At 40.7% G+C, this 26,647-nt stretch overlaps 1 protein-coding gene across 5 annotated transcripts in view; it reads right to left on the reverse strand.

The window, feature by feature from the left end:
• The window catches only part of SCAPER (S-phase cyclin A associated protein in the ER), a 134,876-nt gene that overhangs the window by 56,695 nt on the left and 51,534 nt on the right, over window positions 1-26,647 (reverse strand). For all 5 annotated transcript variants that reach the window (XM_021543407.4, XM_021543406.4, XM_085588457.1 and 2 more), the window contains exons 21-23: window positions 21,919-22,055; window positions 18,750-18,815; window positions 9,016-9,142 (exon numbers count right to left, since the gene is read on the reverse strand). In XM_021543407.4, coding sequence (XP_021399082.3) covers window positions 9,016-9,142; window positions 18,750-18,815; window positions 21,919-22,055 — 330 coding nt within the window. The remainder of the gene's footprint in view (window positions 1-9,015; window positions 9,143-18,749; window positions 18,816-21,918; window positions 22,056-26,647) is intronic.

Below are 26,647 nucleotides of genomic sequence, written 5' to 3' on the forward strand. Positions count from 1 at the left end.
AGAGTCAGTGAAAGCCATAAAGGAAAGACAGGTAAAGGTAAACCAGTGAATTCCATGCTCTCTGTTCAGCTGCTTTCAGCCATGCCAAGCAGCATTACAGGAAACACACAATATTGCTTGGGAAAACAAGAATTATCCTCATAGATATCCTGAGAGACAGCACTGAGCATTGCAGCACTTGTGCTTATTAAAAATAAATGTTTGGTCTATTTATAACTAACAGGACCTCTAGTAAGTGCATCAATTAGAGGAGGAAAGCAACAATACAGCTTTAATAAGAGGAACAATAATAAAAGAGCTCCTGGATCTCCATAGATGGTTCCATTAGCTGAGGCTAATTTGACTTTTTCTGATTAATCACAAAAATAAAATTTCCCAAATAGGTAAATAGAAAGCAAAATTCCATAAGCTTATCCCATCTTCTCTCAACATTTATTGGACAATGAATTGCCCAGTGAGCAGGCAAGTCAGGTCTCTCTGAACAGTGAATATGACAGGTCACTACTGAGAGCTGCCAGCCACTAGAAAGCAGCTGATTTCTGCTGAATCCAGACTATGAAAACCAGTGCAATCCAGCCAAAGTGAAGATACTGAAATTACGTGGGAGAGAACATATGGAGAGGGAGAAGTGGCTGTTTAAAGACCTGCCATGAAGTCAAGGGCACTTGAACTCTAAACACAGGTTTCACCCTGATTGCCTTGGGTGCTGCCTTGTGACCAACCTCTCAGAGCATTTGCCCATGAGCCCACCTACATGACAGCCACAAAGGACTGTGGAGCACAGGAACAGGGTGGCTTTGTGAGGTGCTGCAAACATGAGAACAGACCATGAAGGCCTCTGGGTAATATGTTCTCAAGTCAGAAGTGATGGTCTCAAATCATGGTTGAACTTAAAAACACTTCAAAGAAAAGATATGTGCATAAATACCATTGGACCAAATTAAAAAAAAAAAACCAAACAATTTCTTTAGAAACCATACTAATCATTACTTTATTGTGATTTCTAAACTGTTCTCTGCTATTGGCAGTAATGTGCCTGGGCAGGGAGTTGTCACTGAGAACTCAGTGCCTGAGCTTTAATGACACTAAAACATATCTCTTGTCTTGTAGTGGAGGAACTTTGCATACCCTGGAATGTATAAATATCCATTATATCCATTCTGATATGATGTATTAGCTCTAAACTGACGTAGAAGCCTGATCTGACAGCAAAAAGGCACAATTACTACAACATTGGAAGCTGACAGCATTTAATTACATCCTGCAGCAGTTCTCAACTACACCCACTGTAGTGCACAGAAATTAACCTCCCAATAATCTTGGAATAAGAACACTGCAGAGCTTATCTGTGAACTCAACTTGCCTTTTAATACCATTTCCAGCAAACAAGCTAAAAAATATTCTGTGACTGACCCCCAATAACAAGTTCCTATTTACATGTTCATCTTGGGGAAAAGGTTAATCCACAGATTACAGAAACTCTGGGCAAAGGAATTCTTGATGAGATGAAGCTGCCTTGCCCAACCTGCAGCACACAACACACACCTGACCTGTTGACTTCTTCCAGGCAGTGACAGGAAAAGGCTGTTAGGGTGGGAAATGCTGTCCAAAGAGCTGCTGCGTTTGCCTAGTGCCTCTGTGCTGAGACTATCAAATCTGCTGCTGCAGTTGATACAGAAGGGGATGTTGCTACTCCAACAGCAGCTCAGACCACCTGCAGATGAACTGGTGCTTACAGGTCAACACTGACAGTCCAGGCTTTGAACACTGCTGAGCCTTCTTCAAGCCATGTTTGAGTGGCACTGTGCATCACTGGCACTCAGTGATGATCACCTAGACATGAAAATTTTCTAATTCTCACTGTTACAGGCTTTAAAGAAGTGAATTAATTTTCAGGAAGGTTACTTAAGTCTTATCTTTTCCAACAATTCTATCTGCTTTGTCCTTTCTGGAGTTTTTGCTCCAATTCAGGTTCTATACTTAACACTTGATACAAACGAAGCATAATTATAGAATTCCCTATGTTACTTTCCGTGTTGGCAAAATTATTAGATTTTCTGTGGCAATATACAATGTTCCAAAGGCACAAATTCTAGTTGTAGCTGGTAAAACGTTTTAGTTTAAACTTATTAGCTTTTTACTTTTAAAAAAAAGGTATTTATTTGTTTTAAACCTTATTTTTATGTTTTGTATATTGATACCCTTCCCAAAGCTTGGATCTTGAAGTTTAAATTGTTTTTAAACAGTTATAATTCAACTTTACATTTGATTAATTACTTCCCTTCATGTGACATCACTGTAGCTTTGGGACTGGCTACTACAGGAGTATCCCGAGTTGAAAAATTAATGGATAGATTAAAATATTAATCCACTGTTTGCATAGAAATACATCATATGTTTAGCTAAAATGAACCTTAACATTTTAACTTCTCATTGTAACAAATAAGAGTATCAATTACTTTCCCAGAGAACAAAACCTATAAGGATGAAACCACAGTTAAGGTGGCATGTGGGTGTTTAATGCTTTTATTAAAACTTTGCCTATGAAATGCCCACTGCCTGATATCAAAGAAGGCTTTCTGGTGTAAACGTGTGCACTGTGCATGAAAATCTTCACGTGGCCAAAAGAGGCTGCCCTGTGACAGAACCAAGGGCTCGGCAGGGGGACGTAAGGGGGAGCAGGCTCAGGCCTCTGCACTGAGCTCGCCCCGGCTTTGGAGGTGCCTCCAGCTGTGGCACAGCTCAGCCCAGCTGCAGACAACAGCCCGACCTGCTCCCAGGCCCCTGCAACGTGGGGACAGCAGCAACAGCCCTGGCTCCCCATGTGCCCTTGGACTGCAGGCACACAGCTGTTTCCTTCTGGAATTACAACTCTGCATATGTGTACTTCCACTTGTTCTGCAGAATTAATTCTCTGTGTGACTGCAGGTTTAAGTTTTGTCAGGATATACAGTGATTATCCAGGTAATTCCCCTGTGCACCCACACCAGGAGACAGCTGCTGTAAGCAGCTTAGCAGGAGAAAGAGCTGTGTGATTTCCAAGCACAATGGTGTCTGAATCTGTTGTCAGAAAGAAATTCTAAATAGATTTATGACTCGTAAGCATTCAAAGGACCGCTGCTGTTTCTGCCAGCGGTGTGCTCTAGTGGAGAGCGGCAGATGCCGAGGACACGGGGAAAGGAAGGGGCTGACCCAGAGCCACCCTGCCAGGAACACCTCCCGCTCACAAACAGGCCCATCCACCTTTTCATTCCTACCATAATGCCTAAAGGTAAACTTTTTACATCTTCAGTCAGCCTACGAAATGAATCCACTGTGAGGCTCTAGAAAATATAGTATGTTAAATTATATAGAGACACTGTGCCTGTGTGCACATGCATGGAGATACCGAAGATCACAAAAGACAATGTGGGTCAAGCCACTGGTTCATGATTAAGGTAAATTCACTATGACTGTAATTTTCACTCTTTTTCATAGATAATGCTTTTTTTTACTTATGTAAGATGGTGACAGATAGGCTGGCAATTCTCTCTTTAAAGACCACACCACTCTGCTACACTAGGAAAACAGTTATTTGGGTGCAAATATCTGCAGCACCAAAATTAAATGTACAATAGTTTGGGAATCACAATTCTCACTGTATTTTTAAATATACTTTAAGCAACAATACTGAGTCTTTATAACAGGGTATTTGCTTCTAAAATCTATTTTGTCTGTATATATATATGTCATATATATATTTATGTATACATACTCACACATATACACACACAGGGCAATTCTAAATCTCTGTAGAGATATTTGAAAAAACTTATCACATGTTCCATTTAACACTGCTTTTGTTCCATACATTAGTTCTCCAACAGTTTTTAATTTTATTGTTTCTGTTTCTGATGATGAAGATTTTTTATTTGGGGGATTGTCCCTCTTCACCCTGGCTATGGTCACCATCCCCAATGGGCCCAACAGTTTAGAGAATAAAACATAAATACAGGGCCTGAGTGTGTTGTCAGAGCCAGCCATTTCTGACAGTCTTTACAATGGGATAAACACTGTCTGTCTACAGCCCCCATGTATTTGAAAGCTACGACAAACATTTTACTGAAATGTAAATAACTGACATCACCACTGCTCAAACAGGAGGCTGAAAAATCTCTCTAAAAATCCCAAACCCAAAAACATTGCCTGACACAAAACAAACCATTAATGGTTACTGAGAGAGCATGTTTTAGAGATCATGAGCATTGTGACTCTTTTTTTAGAAAAAGGATTAAACTACTGCAGTCAATTACTAGCTCATATTCACACATTTTTCAGTTACAAAATTATATCCTTCTCTAAGGAAGTATATTTCCCCCCTGAAATCTGTTTCCAATAAGAATATTATTCTGAATTAGTAATGTAAATAATCATACTTAAGCTTAGCCTATTCAAAGGCAGTTGCTTCTAGATTTGCATGAAGAGAGCTGGTAAGTAACTATAAGCACTGTGGCCCAATTTATTAAAACCCTTCTGTTTTACTTTGTGGTTCCATTTTAATTCCACACTTTAACAATTTATTTTGCACTCACTATTATTTACTAAGATTTTTACAGCATGTAAAGAGTCTGAAGATCAGGGCCACAGCCATCCTCAAACCCATCCAAAATCATAGTAAGTTTTACAAGCAGAAGCAGTGAAATCTTGTTTGCAGGACTTTGTGTCTGGTGAGTATATGGGAGCCGCAGCTGTACTGTTTGTGCTGGGCCACGGATCAAACTGCACCCTCTGCTGCAGCCCTCTCCCCAGGAGCAGAGCTGTAGGAGCTACAGTCAAACCACTCACTCAAAGGAACCTCATCAATCCTGTTGTGGTGGAGATCTTTTTCAAACTAGTGATCAGTAAGAAGCATCATATAAAAGCAATTCCAGGTAAGCAGATTAACTGTTGCCCTTGAATTCCAAAAATCATGAAGTTCCCTCAGAATCCTGCTGAATCTGTGGGCCATATTCCCAGTCAGATGGACAAGGGCTTTAAGGGCATTAAGGGCTTGCCTCAATGTCACATGTAAGTGTTGTACAAATTTAACTGGAGTGATTTAACTGCAGTGTTTTAGCTGCAGCTGAGCCAGGTGAAAAGGCCACTGGCCTCAGCTGTTGTCACCATCCTCACAATGGCAATGCCCTGTGTGTCCCCCACAGTAAGTGTCTGCCAACCCTGCCCAGCACAGACCTATCCAAAACCACACTGGACACTTCTAACATTTAAAAGTAGGATTTTTAAAACCTGAAGGTACACCCAACTCTCTGTGAACAAATTTTAGGAAGAACTTTAGGGAAGGGATGTTCTGTCAGCAAGTGTAAGGACGACCATCCGAGAGGCAGTAACCTCTGACCCAGGTCAGGGGCACAACCTTAGAAATGTATGTACTTCAGTCAGCTCAGAGCCCAATCTGTATGCAGCAGACATTTTTTAATTAGTAGATTTTTTTAATAATCAAGTTTTTAATCAGGAAATCTCACCCCTTTACATAACAGGGAAATAAATTATATAAGCATAAGCAAGTTAAAACTGTAGCTGCAGTCACACTAACAGGTTATACTGCTCTCAATATCCTGGTTCCTAAGAGTTCCCGATTACAGGACATTTCTGTGGGAGTGCTGAAGGCAGGCTTGAGCAGTCACTTTGGGATTCCTTGTGCATCTGAAACACACAGCTGCCCTCGGTGATGGATGTGTAAAATTAGTTCACCAAGGAATGAACATGCATAAAATCAAAAGAATCATGGCAGGACAAATGCTCTAGCCCTGCCACTTCAAACATCAGCCCTGCCTTCTGTAAGAGTTTTTCTTGTAGCATCAAAGGGCCATTCATAGGAGATCTTAAACTGAGGCTTATCAGATCTTATTAAGAGCTTGAAGAGTCCCATATGACATCTGCCAACCTCAGGCCAGGGCTTTCTGGTAATATTTGCATGCATTCTTCTGTTGTGGCTCTGTGTGTGTTTGTTTACTTAATGTCCTTTTAAACAAAGAAGAGGTGAAAGTGAATACAGCTTCCTTCCAGGATTTCTGCCAGAAAGGGTGAGATACACAAACCCAAGGACTTTCCAATAACCCAGAGCACACCCAAAGCAGCAGCACCACTGGTTGGACACACCTGGGGAACAGCACTCCAGGCATACACAACATCGGGATTTGTGCTCCCTGCCTCCTACCAGCACATGGCCAGAGGGGCACAACCCTATTTAAAACTGGAACCATATGGTGGTTTATGACTTTAGAGTACCTCTTACACATATTTAATTTAAAGACACATGAGCCACATGTTTCATGAAGCTAATGGCCACACTCCAAGTCAGATCCTCAAAACCTGCACTTCACTTATTCTTCACAAATCCTTTTCCAGCATTGGACACAAAGCTCCTGCTGTTTGTAGAGCTTCATCAAACTAAGCCAATGTGGGCATATCAAGAAGTGTCTGGAGATCTAGCAACCACTTGAAGCAAAGCAAAGCACATTCCTTTCATTTGTTAGCACTCAAAATACGCTGCATTGCACAGGGATCCAGCAGCAGTGAATGAGGAGCAGGTAAGGTGCTGCAGTAAACAGCCAGGATTCCAAAATACACAGTGGTTAAGATGCATCTTTGCCTGAGAGAGATATCTCAAATCTGAGTATCTAGAGAATATATAAACCTTTCAAATTGCATTAAACAAGAACTTCTTGCTGTATTTGTGGAATCACTTGGGCCCAGGTGCAGAATGTGCTGTGTCCAGCACAGCAGGAAGGCAGAAACAAGAGCTAGTGTGACCACAATAACTATGCAGGCATGCAGCACCCTAGAATGTTCTCACACTATGAAAGAGGTTCAGAAATGAGAGAAAGCCTTATTCAGTACAGTGGAACACATCAGATGAAGGCTAAGTCCAAACAGAAACTGTCAGTGTGATCTGATTGTACCTGGAGGCAAATCCCACTGAGACAAGGCTGCAAATCTTTTGTATGTGGCTTTTTTTGTGATTCAAGTTTGCATAAATATTACACCCCATCCTTTCTGGCTGTTTTAGCATACTCATGGAATTTCTAATGAGCTGAATAACTCTTTATTTAATAGTATAGATTTTTCTTATTTACTGTTACAAACACCAGCTCAGAATTTTATTTCATTATCTGTAAAACCAGTATTTTTTTCCCTGGTAATCCTGCATACATTAATTTTTCAGGCAGTGCAAACTATTAACAAAAGAAAAATCTAGTGTTACACAGTATGAATGAAAAGAGGGGGTTTGGATCAATTATATTTTGTAGTAGTTTTCCAGGACTTCTTGTGAGTAAGAAGAATTTCTAGTAAGTGGCAAGGATCTATTGTAGTGAACCCTGTCCTCCCTCAGGGCAATTCTTTATTCAAGCCAGGCCATTAGCAAGGGTAAATCAATGTTATCAGCTCACACACACTGACAGCTTGTGTGGTTCCCACTCCCCCTTCCTCCCCCCACATTAGGTTATATTTTTATGCTCTCCAGGGAAATTCAATTAACAGTGTCAGTCTCCTCCTCTCAGCCCACGACTGACACCATCAGGGCTCTTTCAGTGCCCACTGACATGTGAGATGTGCCTGTGGATTTCTGACTCCCAGGTTAACAAGAGAATTCCCATCCCCTCCTGCAAATGACCACGTATGATCTGTGCTGTAAACACTGCAACAGTTACTGAAATCAATCCTTCCTGACCTTATTGATAGGGACACTTGGATAGAAAAATACTTCTCAAGTGGGAAGTAAATGTTTTGGGGGTAAAACCCCAAATCAACAACAAAATAACCCATGTCTATTAATACTACCAAATGTAGTTTTTAATTCCCCACTGCAGACTCAACAACCAGCAAAACCATGGAAACCATTACTGAGTAACACTTAGCTGCAACTCACATCTCATTGTAAAAAATCTCAGCAGATGACTACAAGTAAAAGGCTGGATACAATTCCACATTCCAAAGAATTTCCAAGGATTATTTAGATAACTTTCAAATAGATTAATCTTTTCATCATAGTCATGCAACAACATGATTTTGAAATCAATAAAAAATTAGTTTTTCAATAATTAATGGAAGCACTGTAAAATGTGAAAATGGCACAAGTCTTTCAAACGCACTCTTAAGCTTGATGAGCAGCTCCAAGGCACCACCAGAACATACATGAGAAGCCCGTGGATCCCAGGCAGACTCCTGGATCTAAAAGCATGTGCCATTAACAATTGTATTCACACTGACTCAGCTGTGAAAAGCATCAAGCAGAGCTCTCATTTTCACAAACATCAACTCTGAACCACAATGATGCAATTCCCTCCTCAGATTTCATTAATTTGGTTTCTTCCAGAACTAATTTTCATTATGCCTTGATTACAGATAAGAAGTATTTTTTAGTTGTTGAAGAGAGAATAGAACATAAAGTCCAAGCTGAAAACCCAAATACTATGGTCCTAATGGAACAAAAAACCACAATAAATGTCAGACAGCACTGTGGCACCAGACTGACAATGGGGAAATATGGAAAAAGATGCAAATGCAGTGCTATGAATAAAAAAAAGAAAAAAATCCCACATTTACCATAAATCAAAACATGCTCTGCAATCATATCACTTCTAAAAAGTCAAAAACGTAGAAATATCCCACAGAGATGCCATCATACCTTCTTCCTCCAGTGAAGACCCACTGACTCTACTGAACTCTGGCAAAACTCAACAGATTGGTGCTCCTGGATCCAATTCTTTCCTCTGTTTTCTGCTAAAAGGGGTTTGGCCCCTTATTGTAAAAGCTGTTTGTGGGTAAGCACTACAAGCTAGATGACTGAAATGACCCAGGTTAAAAACAATCCTCATGAAAACACAGGGGAAAAAAGTGAAAAGTGTTACAGCAGACACTGCTTGTTACACAGAGGTCATTTATTCTTCAGCATCTCACGTTAAACATTCCCAAACCCAAACTGATGAGACTTGATGGCAAAACAATTTATAGGTCAATCTGAAGTCATAATACCTCTTTTTCCAGAATCCGAGAGATCTCTCCTAAAGTCCTGTCCAGACCAGGAACTTTGTGGTTCCCCAAGGAACAGCTATCCTGCATTTGGAGGTGCTTCAGAAGGTCTTTTGCTAATCGTTGTAACCTTTAACAGAAAACAAAGAGCAGTTAAAGCAAAAACTCCCTTATTAACCTACATCTTTGTAATGAACCTTTGGTAAAAATGAAGGAATCATGAAAATCTATGTTAAATATTGTTAGCATCTATTCTGAACAGGATGCTAAACATCCAAGGAGATACTGTCAGCTTGGAGTGGCATTTCACTATCCACTTTTTCAAGGAAACAGCACAGATATAGAGTGAACAATAGAGCCATAAAGGTGCTTTATTAGCTACATTTGTTTCTGTTGCTTCCCTATTCCCCTTCCACAGCTTATCCTGCTAGTTTTCGCCATCCTCCTTTTCAAATGGTTTCACCCTATTTAAGATGAGTAAGGGAAATAGAACAGCAGGACCACTTGGCTGATTTCTTATAGGCATCATAAAAGAAATGGCTCTTCAGGGTTCTTTGGATAAGAGAAAAGCAATGGCTTTGCAGCCTACTCAGAAAGGGCATTTTATTAACAAGGGTCAGTAATGAAGCCAAAATGCAGAGGTGGGAGTGATGCAGAGACACACATGGGTTTGGTTCCATTTCAGTTTTACACATCTGCACCTGGGCTATTCACCTGTGCTCTCCTGCTCGGCACTGAGGGGAAACAGAGCAGTCAAAACACAGACAGAGTTTACCCTTCTGTTGTGCCTTGACTGTGAAGGTGCAGTGGGAGCAGCAAGGCAGAGGAGACAAGGCTGCCAGAGTCCCTTAGCTGGAGACTGAGAGCAGGCAGGAGGTGTCACTCTGTACCTGCCACTGCCTCAGTGTCCCCTCCTGCTGCTCTGGGTCACAAGGCTCAGGACTTGCTGGTTTCATCTACTGGGCAACCTGCACTGAGGTGGGACAGAGCTGCTAAGTGAGCAGGAGGAGTGGCACACACTGCTGGGACCGGAAGCCTACTCATAGAAGCCTAGAGGATGGAAAAATAGGGGAATGGTAACAATGATCATCATAAAATGGAGATAGTGTAAAAGGGTCAGAAGACATTCACAAAGTGACCACAGAGTATTGGAAAAGAAAAAGATTAACCAGTCTCCCAGAAGTGAGACAGGAGATAGAATGGCTGGAGAATGTACCACAATAGCCACACTATATTAAAAAAAAAAAATCCCCAGTATCAGAATATTAATTTGTGGAAGAATAGGGAGTTTCTACTTAATCAAGAGACAACAGGTACTCCGTATCTTCTCTCAGAAAAAGAGGAGCTTCATTAATAGCTTTCAAGACATGCTGAAGATACCTATATGTTCTTGAAGTACAAATAAAAATTATTTGTAGGTTTTTGAGTCTTGGACTTCTTATCATCTGGTCAGCTGAGCCCACTAATATACAACCAGGATTTTTCTTTGACAAGAAAAATAGAAGGAGATTGTGTCCTGATGAGATTTTTTTTTTCACTATTTCCTCTGTGGAAAATGAGGTTGGAGGAAACCTCTATCTCCATAAGCCACAAGCTGAAATGGGAAACAAAACTAAAAGCCAAAACCCAAATAACTGCAAGACTTGGACAGTAAATCAAAAGACCACAGCACCAATGAGAAGTGGAACTGCTGCAGTCCACAAGCAGAGTATTTTCACAGAGTGGGATTTAGAATGGCTATTGCCTTGGCAATATCCTAGCACATTAAGCAAAAAATGCTTTATTTCTTTGGTATATCTACCCAAATTCCATGATTAAAGCCTATATAAAGCCCACCACCCTATATTGTAACTTCATCTGACAAAAGACAGCAAGACAGGTTTCCATTTGCTTCATTTAACATCATAGGAATGGAATTCCACCAGGATTAACCACAGAGGCTGAAGAAAGGCACTTCCCTAATCTCCATCAGGCATCTGCATACAAAATGTGTAAGGTTTATCAAAACACTACTCACAAGGACTCAAAGAGAACATAATCATATTACACTTAGCCTTCAGCTGACACAATTAACACAAGAGTCTTTCTCTTTAGTCTGCTAAGATGCCCCATAAATTTGGTTTCTGTCCTCATTTTAAAAACAACCTGTACAGTACAAACTTCCCAGGAAAAGCTTCCAGCTTTTCCATTTCTTCTGAAAGTCTTTCTGGATACTTTTAGCAAAATTCAAACTTTCTAAGCATGTGTTCAGCATCACAGAGTAAGAAACTGGAAGAATGAATTTCCGATTCTGCCACATAAAAGAATTACCTCTTACATCCTCATATCCTACTGAAGGGGAAGTTTTCTGCCAAAACTAGTCAAAGGGTGCTGTGTGATCACATGGGGAGGAGAGGGGAAATAAAATCTGCCTCCTCCCACCCAGTGAGCCTTGAAGAAATTATTTAAATATCCTTCATACTGACTTCTTGGCTGTGTCAGAGAAATAAGAATAATTTTTGGACTGTTTCAAAGGACTAGAAATATATTGCAAGAGGACTTGTGCTTGGATGCAGAATTTGCCATTGCTATGAATGGATTTGGAAAGAGAGAGCTCTTTGTACAGACTGGACTCCTGGCACACTCTTGGTATGCACTGGGGATTACTGGGACATGGCATCCACACCTGATCCAGTGACTCTGGAAAAATACCACTCAATCCAAATCCAAACATTTCAAGACAATTAATTAGTCTTCCTTCCGTTCCCCAGTTTTCACTCCTCCAATGCTTACTAAGCCATACATGGAATGATAAATAATTGAAACTTTACTGTGCAGGATAATAGGGAAAGTTAATGTTTTTTCCCCTTAAATTATTTACATATCACTTAATAAGGTTTTAGTACTCCTCACAAATGGATAATTCAGAATGCAGAATATCAGAAGGATGTAAAGCCCTGATTTATCTTGGAACACTACCATAATGTAAAAAAATAAATTGTATGTTCAGCAAATATAAATACAGTATCTGATCTTTTTGCACTGTAAATAGAAAAACAAAGGCTACTCATATCAAAGGTTTCTAACATGGGCTAAATAACTTTAGTAGGTTTAACATATTTTATAGGCCAAAGAAAAAAGATCTGTCAATATTTCTTGGCCACATTTCATTTCCAGAAAAAGCCAAAAAGCATCAATACATCCAGCACTTGCAGATGTAACCCGAAGTCTTGGCTGCGCTCTGATGTCCAGGGAAGGATGGGTGTGTCTGGGCTGGCTGCTGGGCAGATCCCAAGGGAAGGGGTGTGCGTTCTGCTCCAGGCATTGCTGCCAGGGCAGCCCCGCTGCCGGCGGACACACGGCCCCGATCCCGGACACACAGCTCCTATGTCAGAATATACAGCCCCGATCCCGGACACGCAGCTCCTATGTCAGGATATACAGCCCCGATCCCGGACACGCAGCTCCAATGTCAGGATATACAGCCCCGATCCCGGACACACAACTCCAATGTCATGATATACGGCCCCGATCCCGGACACGCAGCTCCTATATCAGGATATACGGCCCCGATCCCGGACACACAGCTCCTATGTCAGGATACACGGCCCCGATCCCGGACACACAGCTCCAATGTCGGGACACACGGTCCCGATCCTGATGCCGGGACACACGGCCCCCATCCCGGGACACACAGCTCCAATGTCCGGACACACGGCCCCCATCCCGGGACACACGGCCCCCATCCCGGACACACGGCCCCCATCCCGGGACACACAGCCCCTATCCCGGACACACGGCCCCGATCCCGGACACACGGCCCCCATCCCGGGACACACGGCTCCCATCTCGGGACACACGGCTCCCATCCCGGGACACACGGCCCCCATCCCGGGACACACGGCCCCCATCCCGGGACACACGGCTCCCATCTCGGGACACACGGCCCCCATCCCGGACACACGGCTCCCATCCCGGACACACGGCTCCCATCCCGGGACACACGGCCCCGATCCCGGACACACGGCTCCCATCCCGGACACACGGCCCCCATCCCGGGACACACGGCCCCCATCCCGGGACACACGGCCCCCATCCCGGGACACACGGCCCCCATCCCGGGACACACGGCCCCCATCCCGGGACACACGGCCCCCATTCCCCCGAGGCAGCCGGTGCCGGGGGAACTGAGGGCAGCTGCGGCTCCTGCCCCGGCCCAGCCAGAGCCGGGCATCCCCCGGAGCCGCCGCGGCCGCTGCCCGTTCCGTGCCCGGTGCCACCCCTGCACCACAGCCCGTGTCCCGGGGCACGCTGCGGGTGTGCCAAGGCAGCACCACCCCCCTGCCGGACACAGCCCCCGACACTGCCAGACACAAACCCGCTGCGGCTTCATACACCTTGAACGGAAATCTCAAAGACGATGAAAAAATCCTACAAACACTGTTTTCTGCATACATTCATTTGCATTCCCATGAGAATGTTTTAGCTATTTTCTGAAGAGGAAATCCACCACCTGCCCAATCATACCCATTATTTATCTTGCTTTAAAGTTTACTTGAATTTTATTTTATTTCCATTCTAGTTCTTCTACAGTTTCCAAAACTTTTTGGAAATTAATTTTTGTACAAGTACTTCCAGGTTCAGAGATTATTTGGTTTTTTTTCCTCAGTAATCAGTATTTCTGCATAATACCTTATAACTGAGGTAACTGGACTCTAAGCCTACTACACCAGGAAAACCTGCAACCTAGAGTGTATCAGTGAATACACTGACATATCATAATGAAAGAAAGAAAGTACTATATCGATACAGACATCTAGCTTTGGGCTTCTGAAAGAACAAACTTCACACTACATTCCCATTTCCTCTGCAGCAGACTCTTAAAGAAAGTATTTCTTTTTCTACCTCTTTTCTTTTTGTGCTGCAGTCAGTTTCCAGGATAACAGTGGTCCCCAATACCCATACTACCTGAATTATCCCTTTACAGTTAAAAAAAAAGGTAAATACAAATAATATATTAGAACAATTCCTTGTTATGTGAGGAGAGACTAGATAAAATATTAGATAAAGGGGTTAACTTCTCCCCCTGCAAACCTGCTAATTCCCTTCAGGCACAAGGCAATCTTTCATTACTTTAGTTTCCCTGTCGTATTGAAGGATGACAATTATACTTTGCTACCTGAATATTTAACACTGAAATGCATGGCCTTGCCTCTGCATTAGAAAATACTAAATAGATGTAAATAACCCTCTAACTTGGTGAAAATGTTTTCCTTCCCTTTCCAAAATGTACTCTGATGGACACCTGAGAATGCTCTAATAGACACCTGACACACCTTTTGTCATGTTATTCCAGTACACTGGACACTAAATAATTACTCAAATCAGTTGCCAGAGAATATGAATTAATACTAAAAACCCACCAAGAGTCCACCAGCACCTACAAAATTACATAAGTGCCACCAGGGACCAACCAGCAAATGCACTTGAGAAAGGCAGGGAGCAACATCTGGCTTCTTCAGGTGACAATGTCCACAGTCCTTTCCTTGAATGTCCCTCCTGGCACATGATAGTTCAGAGACGAAAACACCGACCACACAAGGCAATATTTGGAATTATCCCACCCCTCTCCCTAATGCACACCATTTTTTAAACAGATACTAAAACCCCCAACTGTCCGAGCCATCTTTTAGAAGTCATTTCTAAGAAAGAACTCCTTAGAGTCATTTACAATCCCAGCCATGAATCAGTGCTGTACCACTGAAAAAGGGATACCCACTGTCTGTCACAGCAGGATAAAGCCTGTCTGCTTATTGTTATTAGTGTAGTACCAGTGTAGAGCTTAGAAAGCACTTGGATCAGTGCTTCCTTAGTGCAAAAGGTTTTATAAATCTGCAAACCTTTAACTAATAAGAACCACTGAAACAGTCTATCAGTTGCATCAGGAAATCAGTGGTCTCATAATATTAAAGTGGCCTAATCTTAAAGGTGATCTAAAAAGGCTTTTTACCTGCCAAAGACCAACTCTGGTTTCTGTCTGCCTTCTGTAACAACTGACAACATGACTAAGAACTAAAATCAGATAAGAACTTGCATTCCATAAGTGGCTCTGGTTGTGAAGACACTCTCAGTTTGGGGGGGTAAAGGAGTGGATAAAGAAATGTGCCATAAGAAAGGAAGCATAAAAGAAAGATACCTTTCTTTAATTCTAAAACACATTGCTTCTGTTAAGCAAATAAATACATCTACCAATTTAAACAGAAATGGGTAGGTTTAAACAGAATTTAAAAAAGAGCTTCTCAATTTTTAAGCCCCACAGCCCACTAAGTCAAAATATATTTTCTTTTCATTGATATACTTCCACTCCAATCTGAGTACCTCAAACCTTCCCTGGGGAAAGACAAAAACTCTTTGTTTTGACCCAAAGACCGCATTTAGCACTCAGAGTTTCTACCCCCTTCATTCTGTGATGGGACTTTTCTCAGTAACTGTGCAGATGTCCTGAGAGCTGTGCAGGCTCCCAGCTGTCAGCAGTTTGCTCAGTTTGTACCCAGCCAGGTCCAGGCACAGAATCCCTGGCACAGAGTGTCCTCTGCCTGCCTGCACAGCTTCTCAACAGTGCTTCAGACCCGCTGCTGTTTGTTTCTTTCTGCTGACTCCTCTTCCTGCTGGCCTTGCTTAAGTAGCATCCCGTACTTAGTTCTGTGTTTTCCTGTTATTTTTCTCTATATTAAGACTAGGTTATGCCATGTTAATAGATACAGTCTCGGCTAAAACTCTTGCCTCATAAAATTTCTTGACCTCTCATCCTTTCTCTTACAGAAGGAGATAATACTTCCCTATTCTTCTTCCATTTTCTAGTATGTGCTGTGCAAAGTAAACACATTTTAATATAAATAAATGGGCTTCTGGTTGACCCACAGACACTCCTCTATTTAAAAAGCCAGTTCAGACTTGAGCTCCTATTTTTACCCCCTCAATTTCAAAGAAGCTCACAAATAATTAAGCCTTCACAGCAGGTAAAATGTTGTGTAATTTTGGAAATAACAATAACTGTGGTCTCTGAAACTATATTTTAAACATTTAGATGTAAGCCGCTGATAGATCTCTAGGTTTTTACATGAAGACTGCAAAGAGACCTCCCAGACCGTGATGGAAGTGAAAGTTCCCGATGTGTAACTTTCACACCTTAAAGGGCATGGCCCTACCAGAGGCAATAAAGGAATAAACTAAAAAACAGAGGGAACAGAAGATTCTTCCTAAAAGCAAATGAGCAATTACTTACATAAAGAGAATTGAAAACTGTAAATTCAGGATCAGTCAAAAGATTTGAAAACATTTTAAAAGTATTTAAAATCTTCGTTTCTCTCATGCTACAACTGAGACCGAACTGACAAAGTTCTACATCACTGATAATCTCAGAATTTAACACAGAGACACAAGAGCTTATTAATATCTTCAGAGTCACATTTCTACTTTCTGATGACTAGAACTAGAACCTATTTTTCTTATTTTCTAGTAGCAAAGAAAAGCAAAACACAAAAACTACAAATCTAGAAGTCTCAAAATACCATGAAATTAATCTTGCAAATGGAAGTGCTGATGACCAAGAAACAAAGCCAGCTCTTTCCTTATGTTTATGCAGGTGTGCCACCTGCTGGAGATGGGTCATTTTCTTGTGTCAAACTTCAGTGATGGATTTTTATTATTTTAAAATACATCTAGGATTCAGCTGCAGTTTTCAAGCTTTTGAAAAGCCTATTTAAATTAACTTGCATACAGGCTTGTTGTATGTACATCAAGGACGTCTAACTGCAAGGATCTGAACTGCTTAACTACAAGCAGCTTGTACAAAATGCCACCTTCCTCAGCAGTTTATGAGTGATGGAAACAACCAGAAACCAGACAGGATCCGGTAGTTTGTTACATCAGTGTGAAGATAAATACCCCCAATCTTGAAAGCTGTTGCACTTTCAGGATGAGGGTTTTTCACTCCAGCTCTTGAGATCCTACAGCCCCTTGACTGATGCTACAGACTCCCTAAGCCCAGCTACCAGTAAGGCACACACAGCATCTGCCCACTGGGAGTGGATGTCTCAGGAACACTAAGAACAGGGCAGGCTGCATAATCCTCTTTACTGATCTGTTTGTTTCCCCACTTTTGGCTTAGGATTTTCTCAGGCTGGCTATACTTTCCTAGAGCTGCAGGAATGCAGGTAACCTGTCAGTGAGGACCTGTGTGAACCCTGTCAGAGTTCCCCACATCTCCCTGCATACTGCATTAAGAACACTGGTTTTGGTTTCTCTAGAACCTGGCTCCAGCTTTCCCCTGTGCTCCCTCATCTTGGTACCAAGAAGACAGCAAGCAATCACCATCTATCTTTTCCATGCCATTTGTGACACTGTAGATCTCTGTAACATAACCCCATAAGAACTTCCCATTATCACATTTTCCTCCAGGAGTAGTACTACTAGTTTACCTATTTCCTGATACGTAAGACATACCTGAAGTCATTACATATTTCCCTTTCTGCTATCTCTGAGCCTTTAGCAATTGTAGCAATTGTATTCAAAGACAAAGAACTAGAATGTCACATCCTATTCAAAAGATGTAAATGACCTAGGTATTTGTTTTGCTTGTTTCTAAGTAATTTTAACAACAGATTTTTATGAGCTGCTGAGTACTGAGCTGATATTATCCCATCTGCAAATTCAAGGCACACACTTTTTATGTGAAGATATAATTGAGTTCTGTCTTCCCCCTCCATTGGGTATATACAATACACTGGATTTCACCTGCCATTTTATTGCCTGCTCACTCACTCTCTTCAAAATTATTATTCAGCAACAATTCTTGTCCCTACCGTCCTGAATTTCTGCATGAACACTGCACTGTTGCCTCACTGCTGTCTTTTTCCAAGTCATTTTAGAACATGGTGACCCATCACAGAATTGCAGAACTCTACTGGTAACCTCCCTGTACTGCCAAGGACTGATGAAACTCCAATTCTTTCCAATTTCTTAACTGTTTTGCACTTAAACTACAGCTGTATAGTTTCTTTTAAAATCTTGAGTAATAGACCTTATCAAAATTATCTTGGAAATCCAAGCATTTTGCATCTTTTCCCAACTGGTTTCAATGGAATCAGAAAACAAAAACTGAGCAATTTTCACTTTCAAACTAAGCAGAAGGAATTTGTCAGTGATCACAGATCTTGTTTTCATCTTACCTCCAGCTGTTTTCATCTGTGCCTTATCTTTGACAATAAAAAGGTCTATTCTTTAAAATGCTCTATGTCAGCCTAGGACATCCGTGCATTAAAACACCTGTGTTTCCAGCACAAGAACCTTTGTTTCTGACCAAATGGAAGTCAAACATAAGATTGCCAACCCCAGAATTCCAGCTGAATTTTTACCCATCAGTCTTAAAGTACAAGACTGGAACCTTCTTGATTCCAGGTAAGCAAAAAAAAAAAAAAAAAAAAGTGTATGTTCGCTTTACTGTTGCAGGCTGATAGAGAGATATGACATACAGGTAAAGATATACAGTGTCTTCAGAAAAAAAGACACTTTTATTGTCTTTAGTGCATTTACTGAAGTCTGAGCTTTTGTATCCGATTCTGATCTGTAACTCAGGATGGCAACATCCCTCATACTGGGGGGAAACCTTCTACACCTACTCCACCAGAACTTTCAGGGGCACTTCTGTGACAGGGGAAAAAAGTATATGTCTAAAATATATATAGATAAATGCTTACTTGGCTTTAAATGGGGAATCAGACACAGCATTTTTTGCTTCCATCAAGCTCTCATATTCCTTTGCCCTGGAGGAGAAAATATTAATTATTATTGACTATTGTCTAAAAGTGTACAGGATATAAGACCAGCAAGTGAGTTCAAACCTTGAGTTTTTCTGCTTCATAGTAAAGCACAGCATTTCTATCAATGCCGCCCTGGCATAATCCATAATCCACTGCAGCTTAACTACTGGCCATTGGCCATTAACATTAATTTGTTATTAATATCACTACTTTGTAATAACATCGGTACACAAAGGTGTATTTAAGTTGACTTTTCCAATGGTAGAAAATTTCACAAGTGATATATTTAACTGTACTACTACCTATTATAAAATGATTGGTGAAATAATGCTGTATAATATTAAGACAAAAATATATAAGTAATATTATTATATAAAATATTAATGACTTAGACATGTAGTATAGACCAGATTAGTAAATCAGAGTGATTACAATTAACATACAAATAATTGTTGCATTTGCAGGCACAGGAGCATTTTTTATGTTACTCCTGACTGTAGTTAGCCAAACTGCACAGAAACACCTCCACCAAGGACTCATTTACTGCTGGAAAGAGAAACATGACCGCTTTAGTCCCTTAAAAGTATTGTTTACACTGGCCATGTGCCAAAAAGCAGGAAGAGGGAGACAAGACTTTTCTTCTGCACAGCCAGCCTGTGCCAACAGGTGAAATCCGTGAGTTGTTCCTGGAGCAAGGCAGGACCCACAGCAACAAGCCTGTACCCCATTTCTAATAACACACATGTAAAGCAAAACTAATCCAGGCACTGCAGTGATGCAGATGCATTTCTCTCACATACATTAAACCTTTCTTCATATTTTCTGTTCACTGAAATGGCTCAAGTTTCCCAAAGCTACACAGATTTTCCTTTTGTTTGCTTCACCATTCCAATTTAAGCTCCGCACAAATATTGTTACATCACCACCAGCTCTGATTTGTGGGTCATTAATAAAGCCATTAATCACAGCTGAATTTAGTATTAAACATGAAGGTGAGATTTCTTTATTAACCTTTTGCCTTCTTTGCCAGAAACAACACATTTCAGCTTCTGTACAGACAAGTCAGTCAAACCTGAATTATCACCTCAAAACCCTGTTCCTAAATGCACATGGCTGGAATGTTAAAGTCCCCTGCTAAGCCCAGAGCAGCTACCTGCTAAGCACACCTCTGATGCTTCCATTCAGCTTTCACCAGCCCTGCTTCTCCTGTGTCACCATCCAAACATCCTCCTGCTAGCAGCACATACATGATAACCCGAGATAATTTACTTACCTATATATCAGTTGTTACTGATAGCACCAGTTAAATGGCTTAGGGTTATAAATATAATTAATAAGACTAACGAAACTTCTCAACACATCTAATATCCCATTGATCACCATTTGTCCCCTCGTTCACCTCTGCCCTTCATTGCATTGATACTGCAAGAGTGATTTAAGATCTGGAAACTCAGAAGTGTAACAGGAACCTATTTGGTTGCAGTTCTTATTTTTTTCCAGTTTAAAATACCACAGCTTCCTAGAAACTGAAATGTATGTGACATTTCAAGTGCTGAAGTTAAGGGCATTCGTTGTAACTATTTATTTTCCTAGAGAAGAGCTAAAAATATGTACTAAAACATGCTGTGTAGATAATCTGCTAGCACCTATGAAACTCTAATTAGCAACATCAAAATACCTCTGCTTTATGTTGCTACTGGACATTTTTATTACAATCTCTTCTGTGTTAACATCAAAAAAATCTTGTATTTAACTCTGAGTTATCTTCAAGGACAGCAAAGCCATTGAAAACTCTAGCCACCCTTTAAAAGTAAAACCAAACTTAATGAACATGAACTTCATGTCTACTCAATAAAACCCAGATTTTGAAACTTTCACTGTGTTTTTCAATCGTACATCACCATTGTAAAACGATGGCCTTTTATTACTGTTTTAATTACAATTTTTGATGATGGATATGCTGACTCACACAGCAGTCTGACACATACAAACTCAAAATGTTCTGAAAAAGTTTTTTCCTATCCGTGCCAACAATAAATTATTATTTCAACTTGCATTCCAAGGTCTGACAAATCTTTGACTGACTGCAACAGAAGCTGCCCTGGAGAAATAATTAACACTGGACCCAGTAAGTGCATTAAATCAACAGGTCACATGAATAACTCTGCATCCTGAGCATCCAGAAACCTGAAGAACATTATGCAGGTCCAACAGTGATATTCAGCTAGTGGACCTGCTCACCCAAAGAGGAGAGCAGGCAGAAACAGTAATACACTGCCAGAGTGTTGTGGTTTTGAAGGCTGATGTACCTGCTAGGAGTTACTAAAACATCTCACTTCTACTGTAGCTCTAAAAATCTGTGCAAGCTTTTTTCTCTCATTTGAAACCCTTCTAACTTAAAAAGGTAGAGAAAATGTGTAACAATGACTCTTACCTAGGTGAGAAGTATTTTTAGAGAGAAATGCAAACATATGCTAGAATATTGAGCTGAGCATTAACTAACCTGAGCTGGGGACCATTCAGCCATAAAGAGTGACACTGCCAGTTCATGATATAATGATGTCCTGCACATCACGCTGATTTGCAGATGTCACTTTTTAGACTAAGAACAAATTGCACATCTGACAACTCACCTTCCACTTTAAGATATTTTTAACTTTCTTCTTGTTGTGACAGGCAAAAAAAAGATTAAATTTAGTCATGGGATTTGACACTACAGCAGGCTGACTTCTATTTGTTGATTACTATTGATTTTCTTTGATACTTCATTTAAAAATCAATAGCTAGAAAGAAAAATAGGCATGGTTTACACAAATTTAAACATGCTATTGTATGCTAGAAGAGGCTACAGTTTTGGCAGGGCACTGGCATCCAATTATGAGAAAAGCTCTTAACAGGTGAAACCAAGGGCTCCAGATCGATATTCAGTTTTTTTTCTCAATCAGAGAAAGTGGCCATAAATTAGGCTCATCAGTGTTATTTTCAAGACACTCCCAAAGCAAATAATTTTACATTTTTTTCAGCCTTCCATTGCACTCACACTAGAGGACAGAAGGTAAAGTTTAGAACAAAACTTGGAAAAAAAATAAAAATAAATTGGTACTACCTGGAATTCATCCGTGCCTTTAGCTTTTTGGCTTTCTTTTTAATTTTCTGTTTCTCCTCTCCATCTTTTAATGGTTCCACAGGAACGGAACTCTCAATTACAATGTCCACAATGTACTTTTTTAATGACAGGTGCTCCTGCAGAAAATAGTGGAATAATATTTAATGGCATAGTATGTGATGGAGATCATAGATTATCTTCCCAGGAAAAAGAACAGTGGTAAATATTTAACTGAAGGTTATGATAATTAAGCCAAATCTTAAAATAAATCTTGAGAAAGAGATTATTTCACACTAGAGAGAACAAGCTGTGCATTTTCTAAAAAGGGAGAAAAATTATTAAAAGAAGATCAATAAATACCGTGCCTCTTTTCAAGAAATTGTTACCTGCAAGAATGGACTCCAAGCTGACATCCTCTCTCTCCTCCGAGCTGCCTTTTACAGCTACAGAAAACCTGCCCTATCAATGTAACTCATTGCATTAAAGAAGCTGATTTTGGTTTTTATATTAATTCTTCATCAGAATCTAAACGTGTCTTAACCTTCATTAAAATATATGGATATGTATTTTACTATTCACTGCTTACAACGTTCCCACTTATTAACAGGACTACTACTTTTCCTCTCACATAAAAAAATTTGAATTTAGGCAAAATAATGGTAAAATTTCAGTTCCCCACAGAAGAAATACTAAACAACAAGTTCAATTTCAGTTATTAGAATAATTTACACAATTTTTAATATACTGAGACTTCTATCTGTTTTCTCTGCAAAATACCAAACTTATTATAAAGTATGGGTCACTTGCTTACTCTTTGGGTAAGTACCCTTAAAATTTAAAGTAAAAGGTGACGTGCTAAAAAAATTTATAGACAGTATTTTCCAAAAAACAACCTATATTTTCTTTCATTGATTCAAGAAAAATACTGCATCTGTTGAAAACAAAATAAATCTCAGTGAAATTTCCTGGAAAAAGACCATTTAGTTTTAGTGCTGCACGGTACAACTCTGAAATATATATCTGGTGGAAACAGTAAATGAATTATCCATTTTAAATCATAAGAATGCAAAGTGAATACTGGATTAGTAGATCTAATTCTACTGAATGAGTACTGGACATAAGAAATCCAACATTATCCTCTAAACAAATTCTACAGGTAATGCTGACTTTCTCTTTGCTCCCTGCCTACCTTGGATAAGTTCCAGCACACCTGAAGAGACTTCCCCAATGAACTGTCCCAGTTGTTCAAAGCATACACATTGTCACAGATTGCTATAGTTGCTTGTAAGGTAATTTTAACAGCTTTTGTAGGCATTTTCCCTGCCCTAAATAGTCTCCATTTAGTTTTAGCAAGAAGGGCTTAAAAGAAAACCTTCTCAGGGTACCTCCAGTGGCTGTGCCCTTGGAGCATAATTGCAATGAGTTAGTTCTCTACCAAGCTACTGCAATCAGAATAAACCATCCCCATCCTGGTTATGAACTCCAGCTCAATTCTGTCTTGTCAGAGAGATGTATCCCTCAACACCCACCTAAAAATACCTTTTCCACTAACTTTCTTTTTAAAACCAGAAATCCAGTCCCTAGGTTCAAACTGCACAGGAAACAGGTGGATTGGAGATTGATAATGTTAGGAAAATGAAGGACTTCCTCAGAACAGACCATGGCACTGCTGCTTTGCTACCAGGCTTTGGGGTACTGATCCTGTGACATCTACTGAGAAAGATATTTACGAATGATTTCCATGGGATTTGGCATGAAGATCCCTGCTTTCCAAAGGGTACAGCCCAGCATCTCCAGGAGCCTCCCTCAGGTCTCCCCAGTGAGCTGCAGCACGGGTTACACGCAAAACTAACCAGGGCTGTTACTGTGCTTCTGCATCTTCATTCAGCAATGCAACTGGGATTCTGGTTCATCACATCTTCACGAACTGTCATTGCTCCAAAGTGACAGCAGAGTGGAATAAAGTTCCCACTGCACTCTGGGATGGCCACCGTACTACAGCAGGGGTAGCCAGGCTGCTGTGTAGCCACACCAGGGCAGCTGTGACCCTGGGCTCACACTTGTGCTGGGCACAAAGCAAGGAGACAAAGCTTTGCACCTCCTGCACAGACACTCGTCTCTTTTTTCATCATCTTATCTGTGATTAGCTGCTGACTTGAAGAGAACTGTAGGGTTCAACAAGCACATTCATGCCCCAGGCTGTGGGGCCAGGAGAGCACCCATGATGGTTGCACACATTTGTTCACAGGAACTCGAGTACCTCTGTGCACCATGGTTCTCAGTGTTCTCAGCTTTCACACAGGGCAGTGTGGATTAATATCAGACTTCATCCATACAGCTCATTAAAGTCAGACCAGAGTAATAATACCTTGTGTCACAAAACCAATCTCCCTCTGAAGGTACAGATCAAAGCGTGGGATTATCACCGCGGGCAGATCGACACCATTCAGGTGTGAAACAAGAATAACAAATAGCTTGGGATTGGGTGACAGCTGGCACCTGAGGAGAACTGCTGCACATCACCCTCCAGCGCAGGGGAAAAATATTTATCCCCATGTTTTATTGAGCTCCCACCAGTTACCTGAAAAAATTGAGGTTTTAGAATCCACTGAGTCACACTGAAGTACAGAAGTCCAATCCTTTAAATAATTAAACTCATGAGTAATTTTACCTGCATAGCCATACTTGGGCAAGAGAACACACCACAAAAATAACAACCACCAACAACAAAACCAATAACAACAAGTATAAACAGGAGTGAGGCCAGTGCAGGGCTTTCAAAGCAAACTTTTATCATCCTTTCATTTAAATAAAAATGAAAAGCATTCTGGGTTTCTTCTTATGGCAATGTGAGGGGTCATCACTGGTCTGGTCCTGTGCTAGGCTGAGCACATTCTGGCCCCAAATCCTCAGATACTGTTAAACCACCAGATCTTTTGAGAATTTAGGCCATTATAAATGCAAAACATTTTAACTAGAGGCTCTTTTTTAATGGAAGCTGCTGTAATTATGATCTGTATTCAGCCTACCAACAATTTTCAGTACAGTTTTAGCTTCAGCCATATCAATTTTAGCTGTGCAATTCCTCTGAAGCTCTGTTTTAAAGGCTTATGTATAATATACTAATTTTGCTAGCTCTGTCCTAACAGAACACTTTTGATCTCAGGATTAAACCAGAGCCAGCTATGATGGTCACTCCGTATCAGACTTCTGCCATCATTTTTCATACTTGATACTCATCCTCTGAGCTGCGCAGCTGAGATCAGAAACATCACAAAGTAAGGTCTCAGCTTTTGTGAAGGTGACAGAATCTGTGCCACAAAGAGCAGGCACTGTTCTGTGCTGGGATGTACAAATGCTGCAAAATAAAGAAACAAGGAATGAATGCTGACACTGATATCTTCATTATCAGCTGAGTATGCTCCTCTCTGCTCATGTGATGATGGCTCAGTGACCCACTGCAGTAGAAATACTCCCGCTTCTTTTCTCCTGTTATTTCCATGCTCCAAAGCTAAGAACTACTGTTAAAAATCCCAAGGTATCCTGTACCTGTCTCAGGGGGAGATCCTCAGTTTTCAGCTGAAAAATCCAAGAAGTAGAAGTAAAGTAGTAAACATCCACCATAGGATATTTAATGGTATTTTATACAGACACACGTTGTTACTGGACAACGCTATAGAACCTCTAAATTTTTACAGAGCACTTAAATAATTTTTAAAACAACTGACATGAATTTCTGTAAAAGTTTCTATACTTTATTTACAAACAAGGTCATAAAGACCAATATTATCACCCATGTAAAACTTAAACCACAAAGCAGATAGAAATTAGATTATTTACAAAAAATGTCTTTGCTATTCCTTCCTTCTTGTTGAGGAAGATGAAACAAGAAAGCCTTATAAATATGATTGCCTGGCAAAAGATTTTGAAATTATGGAAACTACAAGCAAGATTGAAATGAAAGCAAGCTTTGAGATACCAAGCCTTGGTTACTGAACAACTAGAAAACAATACTATGGCTAGCTGAATGTAATCCCCTTTTGATGGAACAATACCCTCTCCTTGCTGACAGCTCCAAGGGTCAGAGCAGACCCTATGAGCTTAGCAGAAGGGTTCCAAAGATGAGTTTTTAGGGTTTAAAATGTATCACAGTACGGTAATGTAATGATTCTTATAGGCCGTATGTAAATGCTATAGGATCGTGTACTAGATTGGTTAGTGAAAATTGGAATGTTCAGCACAGAAGAAGATTTCCTGTGTTCCTCCCGTCTCTTTCGGGCTGGCAGCTGCAGCAGGGCCTGCACCGTGCCCTTCGCTTAACCGCGAGTCCCGAGCCCCGGCTGCAGGATCTCTCCTCTCCGTCCGTCCCGACCCTCCCACCCACTGCTGCTCCCACACTTCTCCCTCCATTCTCAACTGTTCTGACTTTTGGTCAAGTCACTGAAAATCCTGAAGCTTTCCAAATGCAACAGATGGGCCTCATCTACAAACTACATGAGGAATTGAGTTGCCAAAACCATTAAAGCTAAAACTAATAAGGTCACCTCTGAAGTCACATTCTTGCTGGTTGTTGCCTAGTCCCGTTCAACTGCCTGAACCAGAAAATCTACCTTGTTAGTCTCATATCTTGAAGTTGGTAATTTTAGTTGACTAGGCACTTCTTATAACTAATGTTTTCTCTGTTTTTTATATTACATGTTTACAGTACAAGGATAACAGCAGTATAATC

This window comes from Lonchura striata, chromosome 10, assembly GCF_050655825.1.
Source record: "Lonchura striata isolate lonStrDom1 chromosome 10, ASM5065582v1, whole genome shotgun sequence".
NCBI lineage: Eukaryota > Metazoa > Chordata > Aves > Passeriformes > Estrildidae > Lonchura > Lonchura striata.